General features: G+C 45.2%; 1 protein-coding gene across 1 annotated transcript; it reads right to left on the bottom strand.

The window, feature by feature from the left end:
• Positions 1 to 7,309: 7,309 nt before the first annotated feature.
• Positions 7,310 to 13,609, bottom strand: NDUFB7 (NADH:ubiquinone oxidoreductase subunit B7). Its single transcript, XM_082270650.1, has 3 exons — positions 13,434 to 13,609; positions 11,274 to 11,442; positions 7,310 to 7,472 (listed from the first exon to the last, which is right to left on the bottom strand). The coding sequence occupies exons 1-3, from the start codon at positions 13,528 to 13,530 to the stop codon at positions 7,391 to 7,393; spliced, it is 348 nt and encodes a 115-aa protein (XP_082126776.1). The 5' UTR covers positions 13,531 to 13,609; the 3' UTR covers positions 7,310 to 7,390.
• Positions 13,610 to 16,749: the final 3,140 nt, after the last annotated feature.

The following is a 16,749-nucleotide window of genomic DNA, read 5'->3' as shown; positions in this document are numbered from 1 at the left end:
CAATAAAAAAAAAAAGATATTGGTCGATCACTAGTCAGTACACTTCACTACCACCTTCCATTACCAGCATAAAAAAATGGAGAATATCCGTCTCAAACATTAGAACTTACTTCAGGAGGACCCGCACCTCAAGAATATCCCTAAGCACCCCAGATTAACTTATCGCAGGGCACCCAATCTCAAAAACAAAATAGCCCCTAGCAAATTCAAATCCAATGCTTCGTCTACCCACACACTTACACTGATACCCCTAACAGGTATGTATCAGTGTCGCAAAAGTCTGTGTAAAACATGTTCTTTTGTCCACCATGGCCAAAAAAAACTTTTTTTTGCCAATGGGAAAACTATTCAGCTCAACGATTTCTACAATTGCTCCTCAGATTTTGTTGTCTATGGCCTAACATGTCCTTGCGGTCTCGTCTATGTTGGCCGGACCACACGCACACTGAGGCGACGTTTCGGTGAACATAGACAACTTATTGAGGAGGGCAAGGACAAGCACAGTGTCCCGACACTCAAATTCAATCAAAAGTCCACCAAAGGACTGAGGGTCTGGGGTTATCGAACACATGTCAAAAGCCCTTTCTGAAGTTGAGAGATTTCAAAAGTCGTGCGCTAGAGAAACATTCTGGATATACAGTCTGGATACTCTCGCTCCTGGAGGGCTAAATTAAAGCATTGAGTTGGCTACAGTTGTGACGGTACTCACCATCACTATGAGTGAAAGACAGATAATTCATGGTTTTGATTGCTTCAAGTGGGACAGTAATATTTGTCAGCAATATCTTCATATAGAAATATGAAGATTTAATACCACCTTACACAGTGTATTCCATGTGCTTGTTTGTGAGAGAGACACATAGACTGTCATTGGCAGATTTCCCTATTGTTTGTGTATTGGGAGGGAATGTGGATTGTGCCTGTCTCATTTTTAAATGTTAATGACCTCACATTGTTCTGTCTGCCTTAAGATAAGCTTATTATAGGATGTATATGTGTATGTGGATTGGCTGCTAAAAGGGAGGGGGATTGTCCAACAGTGTATATCTTTGTGTACACTGTATGAGAGTGTAAAACTCTGCTTTCATTGGATTGTGAATGTCAGGGCCTGTTTTCAACAAGGTCAACCTGGGCGGTAACCTTGTGATTTAATACCACCTTACACAGTGTATTCCATGCTTGGCTGTGAGAGACACAAAGACTTTCATTTGCAGACTTCCCTATTGTTTGTGTATTGGGAGGGAATGTGTATTGTGATAAAGTTTACCTGTCTGTTCCATTTTTAAATGTTAATGACCTCACATTGTTCTGCCCAGAAGGCTAGATAATTAGTTTAGTTCCTGTATACACTTTCATCTGTATATGCTACTGTAATCAGCCAGAGGGGAGGGATTGTGTCCACTCTATGAGAGTGTAAAACTCTGTTCCTATTGGATTGTGAATGTTATATTCAGTCTTCAACAAGGTCCACCTGGGTGGTAACCTTGTGAGTGAAAACTGTATAAAAGTCTGTTTCTTGTTCAATAAAGTTGAGTTATACCTTACCCTCAATCTAGAGTCCTGTCTTTCATTGGGGGAATCTGCTACAAGGGATTGCTATGTCCTCCATACTCCCTTGAATAATCACTAAGCTCTTGTAAGAGCTTGTTCCTCTGCCTGCTGCACTCTCTGGGGAAAGAGAGGTTCACCCACGGGAACCTGGAGCCTTGTCGTAGGTCCAGGGTGGGTAGGAGACGGGGAGACCCCAACCAAACTGCGGCGGTTCGTGGGGTCTGAAGTCGTTACCGTGTCTGGTGGAGTGCTTGGAGCCCTCGGGAAGCACTAGGAGCATCCGTCAACGGAGGTGCCCGGTCGGGGTGCCGGTAGATCCGTTACAACAGTTATTTAGCCCCCAGATCACCACATTATTTATCATTATTTTTCATTCATTATTTTTTTCCAAAAATATATATATTTTTTAATTATTCTCTCCAATTCATTCATTTTCTTTTAATGATTTATGTATTTTTTATGACATATTTTCTTACAATTCTTTTATATATGATCAAATATTTTGTAATTTTTGGACACAGAGGCTCTTGTATAGGTCTTTAAGAACAATAATGCACAAGTATACGAATATTGATCCTTTTTGGGCCACCATGCCTTCTTTTATCTGACGATTGTAGGTTGCCCTTATTACCAACTTTTAGTATTTATTTGCAAATTTTTTTCATGGTTTGTATAATCTAGTCACATTTATTCGATTGCTCCACCCCCTGTGGTTGCATAAATAGCCAGTACAAGTCATGTATCGGCACACACGTCTTTTGCCAATGAAGAAGGAGTGTGGCTGCATTTTAACATCACAGCCAGCAAGCTCGGAAATGCGTCGACATCTTCAGCGCTTCAAGCCTCGTTTTCAGCTAACGTGCACGCCAGTGTATAGTGGGGTCATGGATCTACCCCATATCAAGCCGGCTCTCTCCCATTAGACCCCGTTGACAGCACCTAAGTCCACCAAGGAGAATCACAGATGACTCACCCCAGGACATTGATCCACGGGCATTCAACTCATCATTGTTTGTGAGCTTTTTTTTTTATACATTGTCCAAATAAATCATCCTGCTTATTACACTTAGAGGCGTCTCCTGTTCCTTTAAGTTTTTCACAGTGTATTTGGGACTTTACTCCTGGTCCCTATGGATGGCTGCCCTTAGTTATATGCTTGGACTTTTATTCATTGGACTCCTGTATTTATACAGTGGGTACGGAAAGTATTCAGACCCCCTTAAATTTTTCACTCTTTGTTATATTGCAGCCATTTGCTAAAATCATTTAAGTTCATTCTTCTTCCTCATGAATGTACACATAGCACCCCATACTGACAGAAAATCACAGAATTGTTGACATTGTTGCAGATTTATTAAAAAAGAAAAACTGAAATATCACATGGTCCTAAGTATTCAGACCCTTTGCTGTGACACTCATATATTTAACTCAGGTGCTTTCCATTTCTTCTGATCATCCTTGAGATGGTTCTACACCTTCATTTGAGTCCAGCTGTGTTTGATTATACTGATTGGACTTGATTAGGAAAGCCACACACCTGTCTATATAAGACCTTCCAGATCACAATGCATGTCAGAGCAAATGAGAATCATGAGGTCAAAGGAACTGCCTGAAGAGCTCAGAGACAGAATTGTGGCAAGGCACAGATCTGGCCAAGGTTACAAAAAGATTTCTGCTGCACTTAAGGTTCCTAAGAGCACAGTGGCCTCCATAATCCTCAAATGGAAGACGTTTGGGATGACCAGAACCCTTCCTAGAGCTGGCCATCCGGCCAAACTGAGCTATCAGGGGAGAAGAGCCTTGGTGAGAGAGGTAAAGAAGAACCCAAAGATCACTGTGGCTGAGCTCCAGTCAGGAAATGGGAGAAAGTTGTAGAAAGTCAACCATCACTGCAGCCCTCCACCAGTCGGGGCTTTATGGCAGAGTGGCCCGACGGAAGCCTCTCCTCAGTGTAAGACACATGAAAGCCCGCATGGAGTTTGCTAAAAAACACCTGAAGGACTCCAAGATGGTGAGAAATAAGATTCTCTGGTCTGATGAGACCAAAATAGAACTTTTTGGCCTTAATTCTAAGCGGTATGTGTGGAGAAAACCAGGCACTGCTCATCACCTGTCCAATACAGTCCCAACAGTGAAGCATGGTGGTGGCAGCATCATGCTGTGGAGGTGTTTTTCAGCTGCAGGGACAGGACGACTGGTTGCAATCAAGGGAAAGATGAATGCGGCCAAGTACAGGGATATCCTGGACAAAAACCTTCTCCAGAGTGCTCTGGACCTCAGACTGGGCCGAAGGTTTACCTTCCAACAAGACAATGACCCTAAGCACACAGCTAAAATAACGAAGGAGTGGCTTCACAAAAACTCCGTGACTGTTCTTGAATGGCCCAGCCAGAGCCCTGACTTAAACCCAATTGAGCATCTCTGGAGAGACCTAAAAATGGCTGTCCACCAATGTTTACCATCCAACCTGACAGAACTGGAGAGGATCTTGCAAGGAGGAATGGCAGAGGATCCCCAAATCCAGGTGTGAAAGACTTGTTGCATCTTTCCCAAAAAGACTCCTGGCTGTATTAGATCAAAAGGGGGCTTCTACTAAATACTGAGCAAAGGGTCTGAATACTTAGGACCATGTGATATTTCAGTTTTTCTTTTTTAATAAATCTGCAACAATGTCAACAATTCTGTGTTTTTCTGTCAGTATGGGGTGCTATGTGTACATTCATGAGGAAGAAGAATGAACTTAAATGATTTTAGCAAATGGCTGCAATATAACAAAGAGTGAAAAATTTAAGGGGGTCTTATTATCTTATTAGATATGTACATGGACATTATCTATCGGACTCTTGAATCCTTAAAGTAATACATTCTAGGGATCGGCCGATATATCGAGGGCCGATATTGACTTTTGCCAATATATCTGTATCGGCCCCGTTACTGGCCGATATTCCAAAGATTGCTCATTTGAGGGCAAAATGATGTCACACAGCATAATTCCATTTTCAAATGTTATTAAATATGCCACTCACATATGTACAAAATGAAAGATATAAGCAATGAAGTGACGTCATGACATCCGGGTACTCGGCGCCAGAAAATGACAGCATTCAAAACAGCCAAAGTTGGTGTTTTGAATGCTTTTAACCGCTTGCCGACTGCGGCAAGTACATTTACGGCGGCAGTCCTACATCGCTCGCCCAGGAGCCTGTAGGGGGCGAGCGCGTGCCGCCGGAGGCGCGCTCCCGCCCCCGCTCGTTCACGGGCATACCCGCGCGAGTGACCGGCGGCTCCGATGTCCGCCGGTCACTCGCGATCTCCCGCTGGAGAGGGAGAAAAGCAGGCGGCTGATGTAAACAAAGCCGCCTGTCATTCTCCCTGATGTAACTGCAGAGATCATACAATCCTGCTATGTAGGATCGTACGTCTCTGTGGTTACATAAAATAGCCACGCCCTTTACAGTTAGAATCACGCCCCTAGGGACACACTTAACCCTTTGATCTCTAATAAAATTAACCCCTTCTCTGCCAGTGTCATTAGTACAGTAACAGTGCATATGTATAGCACTGATTACTGTAGTAATGTCACTGGTACCCCCAAAAGTGTCAATGTCACTCAGGGGTCCGATCTGTTCGCCGCAATGTCGCAGTCCCACAAAAATCGCAGATCGCCGCCATTACTAGTTAAAAAACAATAAAAAATGACACAAATCTTTCCCTTAGTAAACGCAATAACTTTTACGCAAAGCAATCAAAATACGCATATTGCTATTTTTTTTACCAAAAATATGTAGCAAAAAACAAATTGGCCTAAAATGTTAAAAAATTTAGATTTTTACATATTTTTTTGGGGGGGAATTTCATATAAAAAAAGTGAAAAATATTATTTTTTCAAAATTGTCGCTCTTTGTTTATAGCGCAAAAAATAAAAAAATCGCACAGATGATCAAATACCACCAAAAGAAAGCTCTGTTTGTGGGGAAAAGGGACGTCAATTTTATTTGGGTACAGCGGCGCACGCCCGCGCAATTGTTCGTTAAAAAAACGCAGTGCCGAATTGCAAAATAGGCCCTGGTCTTTGAGCAGGAAAATCCTCCGGGGCTTAAGTGGTTAAGTGCAGAGGAGGGGTTTGGGGTCTTTTAGACCTCCAGATCCCTCCACAACAGTACCTGTGACAAATAAAAAAAAATAAACATTTTTAGATGTTCGAAAATATCGGCCGATACCGATATCCGATGACCAAAATATCAGTATTGGCACTAAAAAAAACGATATTGGTCGATCGCTAATATATATATATATACACACACACACACATAGTATCTCACTAAAGTAAGTACAGTAAGTTAGACCCCCAGATCCCTCCATAAGAGAACCTGTCAAGTGATATAAAAAAAAAAAAAAAAAGTTTTAAAATAGGAAAATATCGTCCGATACCGATATGCAACGGCCAAAATATCAGTATTGGTAACGAAAAACTGATATTGGTCGATCACTAATACATTCATCTGATTAATTTATCTTCAGTGCAATGCTTTTATCCTTTATCATTGTTCCACATTCTAAGAACATTTGGGTTAATGTTGAGTTCTGGACAGCTGCACCTTTCTCTTGTGTGTGGCTGTTTCGAATGCCGCCTTTTTTTTTTTTTTTTTTTATTAACCTGGCGCCTTTAAGGCTCCAGTACCCGGAAATGATGTCATGACATCACTTCCGGTTTTTCTTTTTTTTTACATCGGAGATCCGATCAAAGCACTTTGTTCGGGTCTTCAACCAGCCCGTGAACGTGTTGTTGGTTGGTTGGTTGGGTGTACCGGTGGGGGGGGGGGGGAGAGAATGTCCTGAGCCGCATCGGTTGCCATTACAAGAAAGCTGACCATCGGCGCTAAACAACGGTACCGGGGTGACGGCTCTGGCTGCACTAAGGGGTTAAAGCGGAGTTCCGGCCTCGGGGGTCAATTTGAGCTAAAAATACCCCCGGTACAGTCAGGGCTGATACATTCCACAATGGATAGCCTCTGAACTGTCCCGGGTCGCACTTACCTGCAAGAAGAAATACTTACCTTGAAAATTTCTTCTCCAGCGCTGCCATCTCAGGTGTGGGCAGCTGAAGCCGCAGCGTCCCTCTTCGTGTCCTCTTCCGTGACGTCGGAGTCCCACAATGCACTGCACCGGCCCCGCTCGTCACTTCCGGTGCAGGCGTGGCATCTCCGTACAGCTTCTGGGCATGCCCAGAAACTGTTCAGCAAGGAATGACGCGCCTGCACCGAAGTGACGAGCGGGGCCGGTGCAGGAGCATTGACTCCTGGGAGCGATGACATTCATCTCCCAGGAGACATCGCAAACCAGAAGAGACGGCGCTGGCCGCGGCCGCAGAGGGAGGAAGTGGAAGGAAGGGGAGTATATTTTCTTCTATAATAAGGTAAGTGACCAAAAAAATCGGCAGTATCCATTTCTCTTTCAGGTTGCCCTCAGCAAGCGGATGGCCCAAAATCGATTTTGAGGCCGGAACTCCGCTTTAAGAAGAAAAAAAAAAACAAAAAACAAAAACACACCTGCCCACAAGTGGTGGACAAAGAATACAGAAGATCCATTCATCCAGACCTTCCTCACTCTGACCACTGTCACCCACACAGAGCTGTGTTCTTTGTCCGGGGACAATAAAGTTTTATTCATGCCGATGATTTTCCCCACGCTTGACTGCCCGTCTTTTTCTCAAGTTTTGAATATTATAGGACGAGGACACAAAACACAGACATCAGCGTCACCATAAGAGAAATCTTTATTATAAAGTAATTTAAATCAATTATTCCTCCACTCAGAAAGGAGAAAAGGACGGACGTCACTAGGCTTCCATTTGCTCTTTGTACCCTTTCCTCACTAGGAGGCGCCGTTCTCGCTCGTACTGCTTCATTCGCTGGACGTAACTGGAGGGGGAAACAGAAAGACGGTCAGTGTGCAGAAAAACACAACAAAGGGTAAATAATAAGTGTGTGTGGGGGGGGGGGGGGGGGGAGAGTGAAAGTAACCGCTTGCCACCCGGGCCAATTCTGGCATCCCCCCCCCTCCTACATGTAAAAATCATAAAAAAAGACTCAGAACACCCAAACAATATATATATATATATTATATATATACATATATATATATATATATATACACACACACACACACACACACACACACACACACACACACACACACACACGTATTTATTTTTTAGCAGAGACCCTAGGGAATAAAATCTATCTATCTATATCTATTTTATTCCCTAGGGTCTCTGCAAAAAATAAATAAATAATAAAAAAATAGATAGATAGAGATATTAATTTCTTTTTATTATTTATTTTTTTTTTTTTTTTAGCAGAGACCCTAGGGAATAAAATCTATCTATTTTATTCCCTAGGGTCTCTGCAAAAAATAAATAAAAAAAAAAAGGATAGATAGATAGAGATATTCATTTTTTTTTTATTATTTAGCAGAGACCCTAGGGAATAAAATATATCTATCTATTTTATTCCCTAGGGTCTCTGCAAAAAAAAAAAAAACAAATTAAATAATAATAATAATAAAAAAAAAAAAAAATAGATAGATAGAGATATTAATTTTTTTTATTATTTATTTATTTTTTTTTTTAGCAGAGACCCTAGGAAATAAAATGGCAGTTGTTGCAATTTTTGATGTCGCACGGTATATGCACAGCAATTTTTCAAACGCAATTTTTTTTTTTTTTTTGGGTAAAAAAAAAAAACTAATGAATTAAAAAACAAAAAAACAGAATTTTTTTTTTGTATAGTGTGAAAGATGATGTTACACCAAGTAAATAGATACCAAATTTGCTCAGCATTTATGAGCCAATTAAAAAAGTTAGGAGCCAGTTTTTTAACCACTTAAGCCCCGGAGGATTTGGCTGCTCAAAGACCAGGGCCTATTTTGCGATTTGGCACTGCGTGAATTTAATGGACAGCTGCGCGGTCGTGCAACGCTGTACCCAAACTAAATTGATGTCCTTTTTTTCCCCAAAAATAGAGCTTTCTTTTGGTGGTATTTGATCACCTCTGCGATTTTTATGTTTTGCGCTATAAACAAAAAAAAGAGCGACAATTTTGAAAAAATAACAATATTTTTCACATTTTTTTTATATGAAATTCTGAAAAATAAAAAAAAATGTAAAAATCTAAAATTTTTTAACATTTTAGGCCAATTTGTTTTCTGCTACATTTTTTTTTTTTTTCTTTTAACCAAAAATATCGCAATAAGCGTATTTTGATTGGTTTGCACAAAAGTTATCGCGTTTACTAACTACGGGAAAGATGCCATTTTTATTACTAGTAATGGCGGCGTTCTGCGATTTTTGCGACATTGCGGCGGACAGATTGGACCCCTGACTGACATTTTTGACACTTTTGGGGGTACCAGTGACATTACTGCAGTAATCAGTGCTAAAAGTATGCACTGTTACTGTAATAATGCACTGGCAGGGAAGAGGTTAACTGTACTGCTGATCAAGGGGTTAAATGTGTCCCTAGGGGTGTGATTCTAACTGTCAGGGGGCGTGGTTTGTGAAGTAATCACAGAGACATAGGATCCTACATATCAGGATCACATAGCCTCTGTGCTTACTTCAGGGAGAATGACAGACGGCTGCGTTTACACCAGTCGTCCGTCCTCTCTCAGATGTGGGAGATCGCGATTGGCCGGCGGCCATCGGAGCCGCAGGTCACATGCCCTGGCTCCCCTGCTAATGAGCGGGGGCAGGAGCGTGCCGCACGCTTGCCCCCTAGAGTCTCCTGAGCGAGCAACGTCACTTTGCCCAGGAGCGGCTGCCTGCCGCAGTGGGCGGGGCTGAAGTGGTTAAAATCCAAATAGGTAGTATGCATTATACTCACAAACATAAGATGTATACATGCATGTAGGAATTGGGAACAGATCACCTCCAGACCATTTCTATACTGCTGGATGGTGTCCACAATGACCTGGCTTACGCGTTTCGAGGGAGAACCCTGTCCTCAGAGTTAAAATTGTCACGCCTGCCTAGGACAAGGTAAAAAAAAAAAAAACTGGATGAATGTCGTCTTCAGAGCTCACGCTTGCAGGACAGGAAACATAAGAACTGAGTGGCAGCCGGTGGGCGCCCTTTTTAACCACCGGAGGATTTTCCTGCTTAACGTCCAGGCCACTTTTTGCAACTTGGCACTGCGTGACTTTAACTGACAATTGCGCGGTCATGCAACGCCGTACCCAAATAAAATTGATGTCCTTTTTTTCCCACAAACAGAGCTTTCTTTTGGTGGTATTTGATCACCTGTGCGCTTTTCATTTTTTGCGATATTAATAATAAAAAAAGAGCAAAAATGTTGCGAAAAAATTGACATTTTCTACTTTGACAGTTAAAAAATATCCAATATATTACATTTTTGTCATATATTTAGGCCAAAATGTATTTAGCTACATGTCTGACGAAAAAATTCTCAATGAGCGCATTTTTAACCACTTTAAGACCGGAAGATTTCACCCCCTTCCTGACCAGGGCCTATTTTGCGATTCGGCACTGTACTTTAACTGACAATTGCACGGTCATGTGACGCTGTACCCAAATTAAATTGATGTCCTTTTTTCCCCATAAATAGAGATTTCTTTTGGTGGTATTTGATCACCTCTGCAATTTTTAATTTTTGAAAAAAGAGCGACAATTTTGCAAAAAAAAAAAAAAAAAATATATATATTTTTCACATTCTGATATATAACATTCCCCTAAAAAAAAAAAAATTATAAATCAAACTTTAACATTTTAGGCCAATTTGTTTTCTGCTACATATGTTTGGTAAAAAAAAAATCCCAATAAGCGTATTTTGATTTATTTGCGCAAAAGTTATCGCGTCTACAAACTAGGGGAAAGATTTAGGTCATTTTTTTTTTTTTTTAATAGTAATGGCGGCGATCTGCAATTTTTTTTTTTTTTTGCGGGACTGTGACATTGCGGCGGACAGATCGGACCCCTGACTGACATTTTTGACACTTTTGGGGGTACCAGTGACATTACTGCAGTAATCAGTGCTATAAATATGCACTGTCACTGTAAAATTACACTGGCAGGGAAGGGGTTAACTTTTATTGGTGATCAAGGGGTTAAATGTGAGCCTCATGCTTACCGATCTGTGTGGGGGGAGGTGACTGAGTGACACAGGGACAGATCCCAGGTTGAGCTATGCTGAACACTGCAATCTGTCACTGTTTGCCACTTAGGAGATCCGCCCGCTCTGTTTACACAAGTGGGCGGATCTCCACACTCAATCCCCGACGATCGGGGAAGAGCGGCGGTGATCACCGCATCTCCTCCCCTGCCCCTCCGGCGGCGCCTACAGGGGGAGGAGTCCAGCGACGTAGGTCTACAAGAGCCACTTTGCCGCAGTAGCAGCTCAGTGGGCGGTCGGCAAGTGGTTAAACCTATCTGTGCTTGTGTTTTCTGCAGGAGGAGGAGCCTATCTCTCCCATGTGACCGTCCTGCGGGATGATTTGGGGAAATATTGATTTTTACTTGTAAACAACAAATGTCAGAAAAAGGTCCGGTCAGAAAGTGGTTACAGAGTCCCCGGGAAGGAAGGGGAATGAGGGTGAGGGGGGGGGGGGGGGGGGGCGGTAACGCCTGGAGTCCCCCTTTATAAATGGCGGGGGGAGGGGGGTTGGTAACGCCTGGAGTCCCCCTTTATCAATGGCGGGATACTCACTCCAGGTGCTGGCAGTACTCCCACTCGTGGCGCTCGTCCTTGCAGGCGAAGATATTGGGCCACATGTCCCTCTTACACTTCATGAATTTGATGAGATGATGGGCGCAGTAGTCCCGCTGAGGCAACGGCAGCTGAGCCAAGTTCATCTGTTCCTGGGATGCCAACATCACTGCCAGAGAGAGAAGAGACAATGTTACATTATGGAGGGGGGGGGGGGGGGGAGTACCAAGATACCGAGGGGGGGGCATCAACTTCTACATCCAGGGAGACTCTGCCCCAGGAAACTATGTTGTCACCTGAACAGGAAGTGCGGGGACACCAGTCTAGGAAGGAATTCCTCTCAATTTTTGTTATGTCTCTGGGACAGGAAATGAGGAGAAATTTTCCCCCCAATGGGGACACACTGGGCAATAAAAAAAATCTAACAAAGGCTCCAACACCCACCCCCAAGGAAACCAGGTTGTCACCTGAACAGGAAGTGCGGGGACACCAGTCTAGGAAGAAACTCTTCTCACTTTTTATGTCTCTGGGACAGGAAATGAAGAGAAATTTTCCCCCAATGGGGACACAAAAATCTAACAAAGGTTTCACCCCCCCCCCCCCAATCCAGAATCAAACAAAACTATTCAGTCTGGAGTTGGGCTACCACTAGAGGATCACACTGACCTATCAATTCCCCCCGGGAGTAGTAGTCCCTCCATAGTGCATCCTGGGGCTGCAATCACCTCTAACCCCCCCTCCCAAACACACCTCAAAGAGAACATGCTGGGAGTAGTACTTCCTCTATAGTGCCCAATGAAAGTGTAATTACACCCCCATAAACCTTAGGTGTGACATGCTGGGAGTAGTATTCCCTATATTGTTTCCTATGGGACTGATAACTCCACCCCCCACCAAAAAGGACATGCTGGGAGTAATACTCTGTATATAGTGCCCAATGGGACAAAAAGGCCAAGCCACCCCCCCCCCTCCCCCCTCTTCCCTGAACAGGACATGCTGGGAGTAGTACTTATTTTATAATGCAGGATAGAAATGGAATAGACCCCCCACCTACCCTACACATACCATGCTGGGAGCAGTAGTCCATCTATCGTGCCCTAAGGGACTGACACCTCAGGACGGACATGCTTGGAGTAGTAGTCTTTCTATAGTGGCTGATAGACCCCATTCTCTTCCCCAATATAGGACATGCTGAGAGTAGTAGTCCATATAGTGTACACTAGGACGGTCATTTCCCCCCTCCTCCACAACTCAAGCATGGCATGCTGGGAGCAGTAGTCCATCTATAATGTCCTAAGGGACTGACACCTCAGGACTGGACATGCTTGGAGTAGTAGTCTTTCTATAGTGCCCAATGAGGCTGACAGATCCCATTCCCTTCCCCAATACAGGACTTGCTGAGGGTAGTAGTCCCTATAGTGCACACTAGGATGGTCATTTCCCCCCTCCTCCACACATCAGGCATGACATGCTGGGAGCAGTAGTCCATCTATAATGCCCATATAGACTGACAGTGCCCCCCATTCAGACAGGACATGTTGTGATGCTGGGAGTAGTAATCCTTTGCATGCTCTGTAGGACTAACAACCCCCCCTCCCCTTTAATCTCAGGCAGACCATGCTGGGAGTAGTAGTACCATTATAGTGTCCAATGCTACTGGCAACCCCAAATCCCAGACATGACATGCTGAGAGTAGTATTCCCTTTATATCGTATATACTGGGACTGCAACTACCACCCCCATCCCAGGAAGGACATGCTGGGACTAGTAGTTCCTCCATATTGTACAATGAGACTGACAGACCCCCCCCCTCCCCCAAACCAGGATATGCTGGGAGTAGTGGTCCCTCTATAGTGTCCTATGGGACTGACACACAGGGGATGCTGGGAGTAGTAGTCCCTCTATAGTGTCCTATGGGACTGACACACAGGGGATGCTGGGAGTAATAGTCCCTCTATAGTGTCCTATGAGACTGAGCTCACCCTCCAGACAGGACATGCTGGGAGTAGTAGTCCCCTCCACAGTACCATATAAGACAGACCCCCTCCTCACACCTTAGGCAGGACATGATGGGAGTGGTAGTCCCTCTATAGTGCACCCTGAGGCTGACAGACAGGACATGCTGGGAGTAGTAGTCCCTCCCCCATTCATATCACACACCCCTCTCCTGGAATTGTTCTCCCACAGGACTGGCCGGCATGGATAGGGGGTCCGGCTCGGGCTCCCCCCAGTATCTCCGCACCAGATGAGCGCCCATCTTTCCCCGAACACCCGAGGGTCACCTCCGCCGCCTGCTATGACACCCAGACACAGACTTCCTAGGTGTCCGACCCGCTGCCAAGATCTGTCTCCGGAACGGGCGCCATTTTTAAGAAGCTGATGCCATTGGAGAAAGTTGTGATTGGTCTACAAGAAAATGGCCGCCGCAGAGAGACTGCAGCGAATGACAAGAGACAATGTCAGAGCTACTAGATGATGATAAAGTACTAACGAAGGAAAAACCGGTGTTCTGGGCTTAGTAATGCCTTACAGCGACCCCTGCGGCCGGAGGCGCTCTCTACAATAATCACTGATTACTGGTGAGAAGCTGTTACCTATGGCAAACACATGGGGCCCCTGGAACAATACATAGTGTATAGGGGCTCCTGACACAACACATAGTTTATAGGGGCCCCTGACACAACACATAGTTTATAGGGGCCCCTGACACAACACATAGTTTATAGGGGACCCTGACACAACACATAGTGTATAGGGGCCCCTGACACAACACATAGAGTATAGGGGCCCATGGAACAACACATAGAGTATAGGGGCCCCTGACACAACACATAGAGTATAGGGGCCCATGGAAAAACTCATAGAGTATAGGGGCCCCTGACACAACACATAGAGTATAGGGGCCCCTGACACAACACATAGTATATAGGGGCCCCTGACACAACAAATAGCGTAAAGGGGGCCCCTGGAACAACACATAGAGTATAGGGGCCCCTGACACAACACATAGTATATAGGGGCCCCTGGAACAACACAAAGAGTATAGGGGCCCCTGACACAACACATAGTTTATAGGGGCCCCTGACACAACAAATAGTATATAGGGGCCCCTGACACAACACATAGTATATAGGGGCCCCTGACACAACACATAGCGTATAGGGGCCCCTGGAACAACACATAGAGTATAGGGGCCCCTGACACAACACATAGTATATAGGGGCCCCTGGAACAACACAAAGAGTATAGGGGCCCCTGACACAACACATAGTGTATAGGGGCCCCTGACACAACACATAGCGTATAGGGGCCCCTGGAACAACACATAGAGTATAGGGGCCCCTGACACAACACATAGTGTATAGGGGCCCCTGACACAACACATAGTATATAGGGGCCCCTGGAACAACACAAAGAGTATAGGGGCCCCTGACACAACACATAGTGTATAGGGGCCCCTGACACAACACAGAATATAGGGGCCCCTGACACAACACATAGTATATAGGGGCCCCTGGAACAACACAAAGAGTATAGGGGCCCCTGACACAACACAGAGAGTAAAGGGGCCCCTGACACAACACATAGAGTATAGGGCCCCTGACACAACACATAGAGTATAGGGGACCCTGACACAACACATAGAGTATAGGGGCCCCTGACACAACACATAGAGTATAGGGGCCCCTGACACAACACATATAGTGTATTGGGGCCATGCTGTGCTGTGTCTGTTGTGCCTGGAAGCCAAGAGCCACACTGGTCCTGCACTCCTTTCAGCTTTGCGTTCACAGGCCGATCAGTGGCTGACACCGCAGAATTTGACAGTTGGTAAAGTGGTGTGCGACAACGGTGCCAATCTGCTGAGCGCGCTGAAACAGGGCAAAATAACACACATGCCATGCATGGCACACGTCCTGAACTTGGTGGTGCAGCGATTCGTTGTCAAATACCCTGGGGTCCAGGACGTCTTGCGGCAGACCAGGAAAATCTCGGGCCGTTTCCGAAGATCTTACACAGCCATGGCTCGCCTTGCTGACATTCAGCGGTGACACAACCTGCCCATCAGGCATCTTATTTGTGACTGCCCGACGCGATGGAACTCAACGCTGCATATGCTTGATAGTGCAGTTAACGACTACCTTTACGAACTCTGCGGTAGGACAGGTTCTGGGGAGCTTGGGTTTTTTTCACCTCGCCAGTGGCTGCTCATGCGGGACGCATGCAGACTTCTGCGGCCATTCGATGAGATCACCAAACTGGTCAGTCACGGCCAGGGCGCCATAAGTGACATCATACCTTACGGAGCGTACATTGCATCGTGTCATTGATCAAGCCGTCGAGGAGCAGGAAGATGAGGAAGTCGCAAAGTTGGATGAATTCCCAGTGGGTGCTACTCCATCTGAGACAAATCAACAGCAGGAGTCTGAAGAGGAGTCAGAGGAGGAGGATGGTGCCGGGGGGGATGAGGAGGAGCAAGAAGAGCATACTTTAAACCTTTCTGGGATCCCTGGTGTTATCCGTGGATGGGGGAAGGAGAACAAGGACGACATTATCCTGGATGATGAGCTGGAAGCAGGCCACGACACCGCTTCCAGTTTAGTGCGAATGGGGGCCTTCATGCTGCAGTGTTTTAAGGGGGACCCCCGTATAAAAAGCATAAAGGCCAAGGACCAGTACTGGGTGGCAACGTACTTAGACCCCCGGTACAAACAAAAAATGGCAGAAATGTTTCCACAATCACAGAGGGCGGTCAGAATGCAGCACTTCCAGGCCTTGCTGTGGGAAATGCTGCATTCTGCTTTTGCGTGCGCTGGCAGAGGAATTTCCAGTCACAGAGAGACATTTGCGGGTAGCAATCCAACAGCACCTGCAAGAAGAGGGCGTTTGGAAGATGTCTTGGTCACTTCAGATATGAGATCCTTCTTTCAGCCGAATCATCGACAGCTGTACTCCGGATCCAGCATCAGGGAATGCCTAGACCGACAGGTGTCCGACTACATCGGGTTAACAGCCGATGTGGATGCTCTGAGGAGTGATGAACTCCTGGACTACTGGGTGGGCAGACTTGACCTCTGGCCAGAGCTTGCACAATTTGCAATGGAACTGTTGGCTTGCCCCCCGTCCAGTGTCCTGTCCGCAAGGACGTTCAGCGCAGCAGGGACGATCGTGACAGATAAGCGCACTCGCCTAGCTCATGACAGTGTTGACTATCTCACATTTATAAAAATGAATGAGGCATGGATCTCTGAGGAATTCAAGACATGTGACCAGTAGACCATGTTTCATTGAAATTCCTCATGACAGGCCACAAATATCCTCCAGACCGCCATCCATCCACAACAATTCGTGGTCCTTGACTTCGGTAAATAAAGCGGCATAAAAGGCATTTCATGTCCATTGAATGCCTAATTTTTGGGGCCTGGGAATGCCTAATGTACATTCAGCCACAGAATACAACGTTCTTAGCTGTCAG

The sequence above is a fragment of the Pelophylax lessonae genome, assembly GCF_965119305.1.
Source record: "Pelophylax lessonae genome assembly, chromosome: 10".
NCBI lineage: Eukaryota > Metazoa > Chordata > Amphibia > Anura > Ranidae > Pelophylax > Pelophylax lessonae.
The sequence above is the reverse complement of the archived record's forward strand: the minus strand, read 5'-3'. Positions and strand labels throughout refer to the sequence as shown.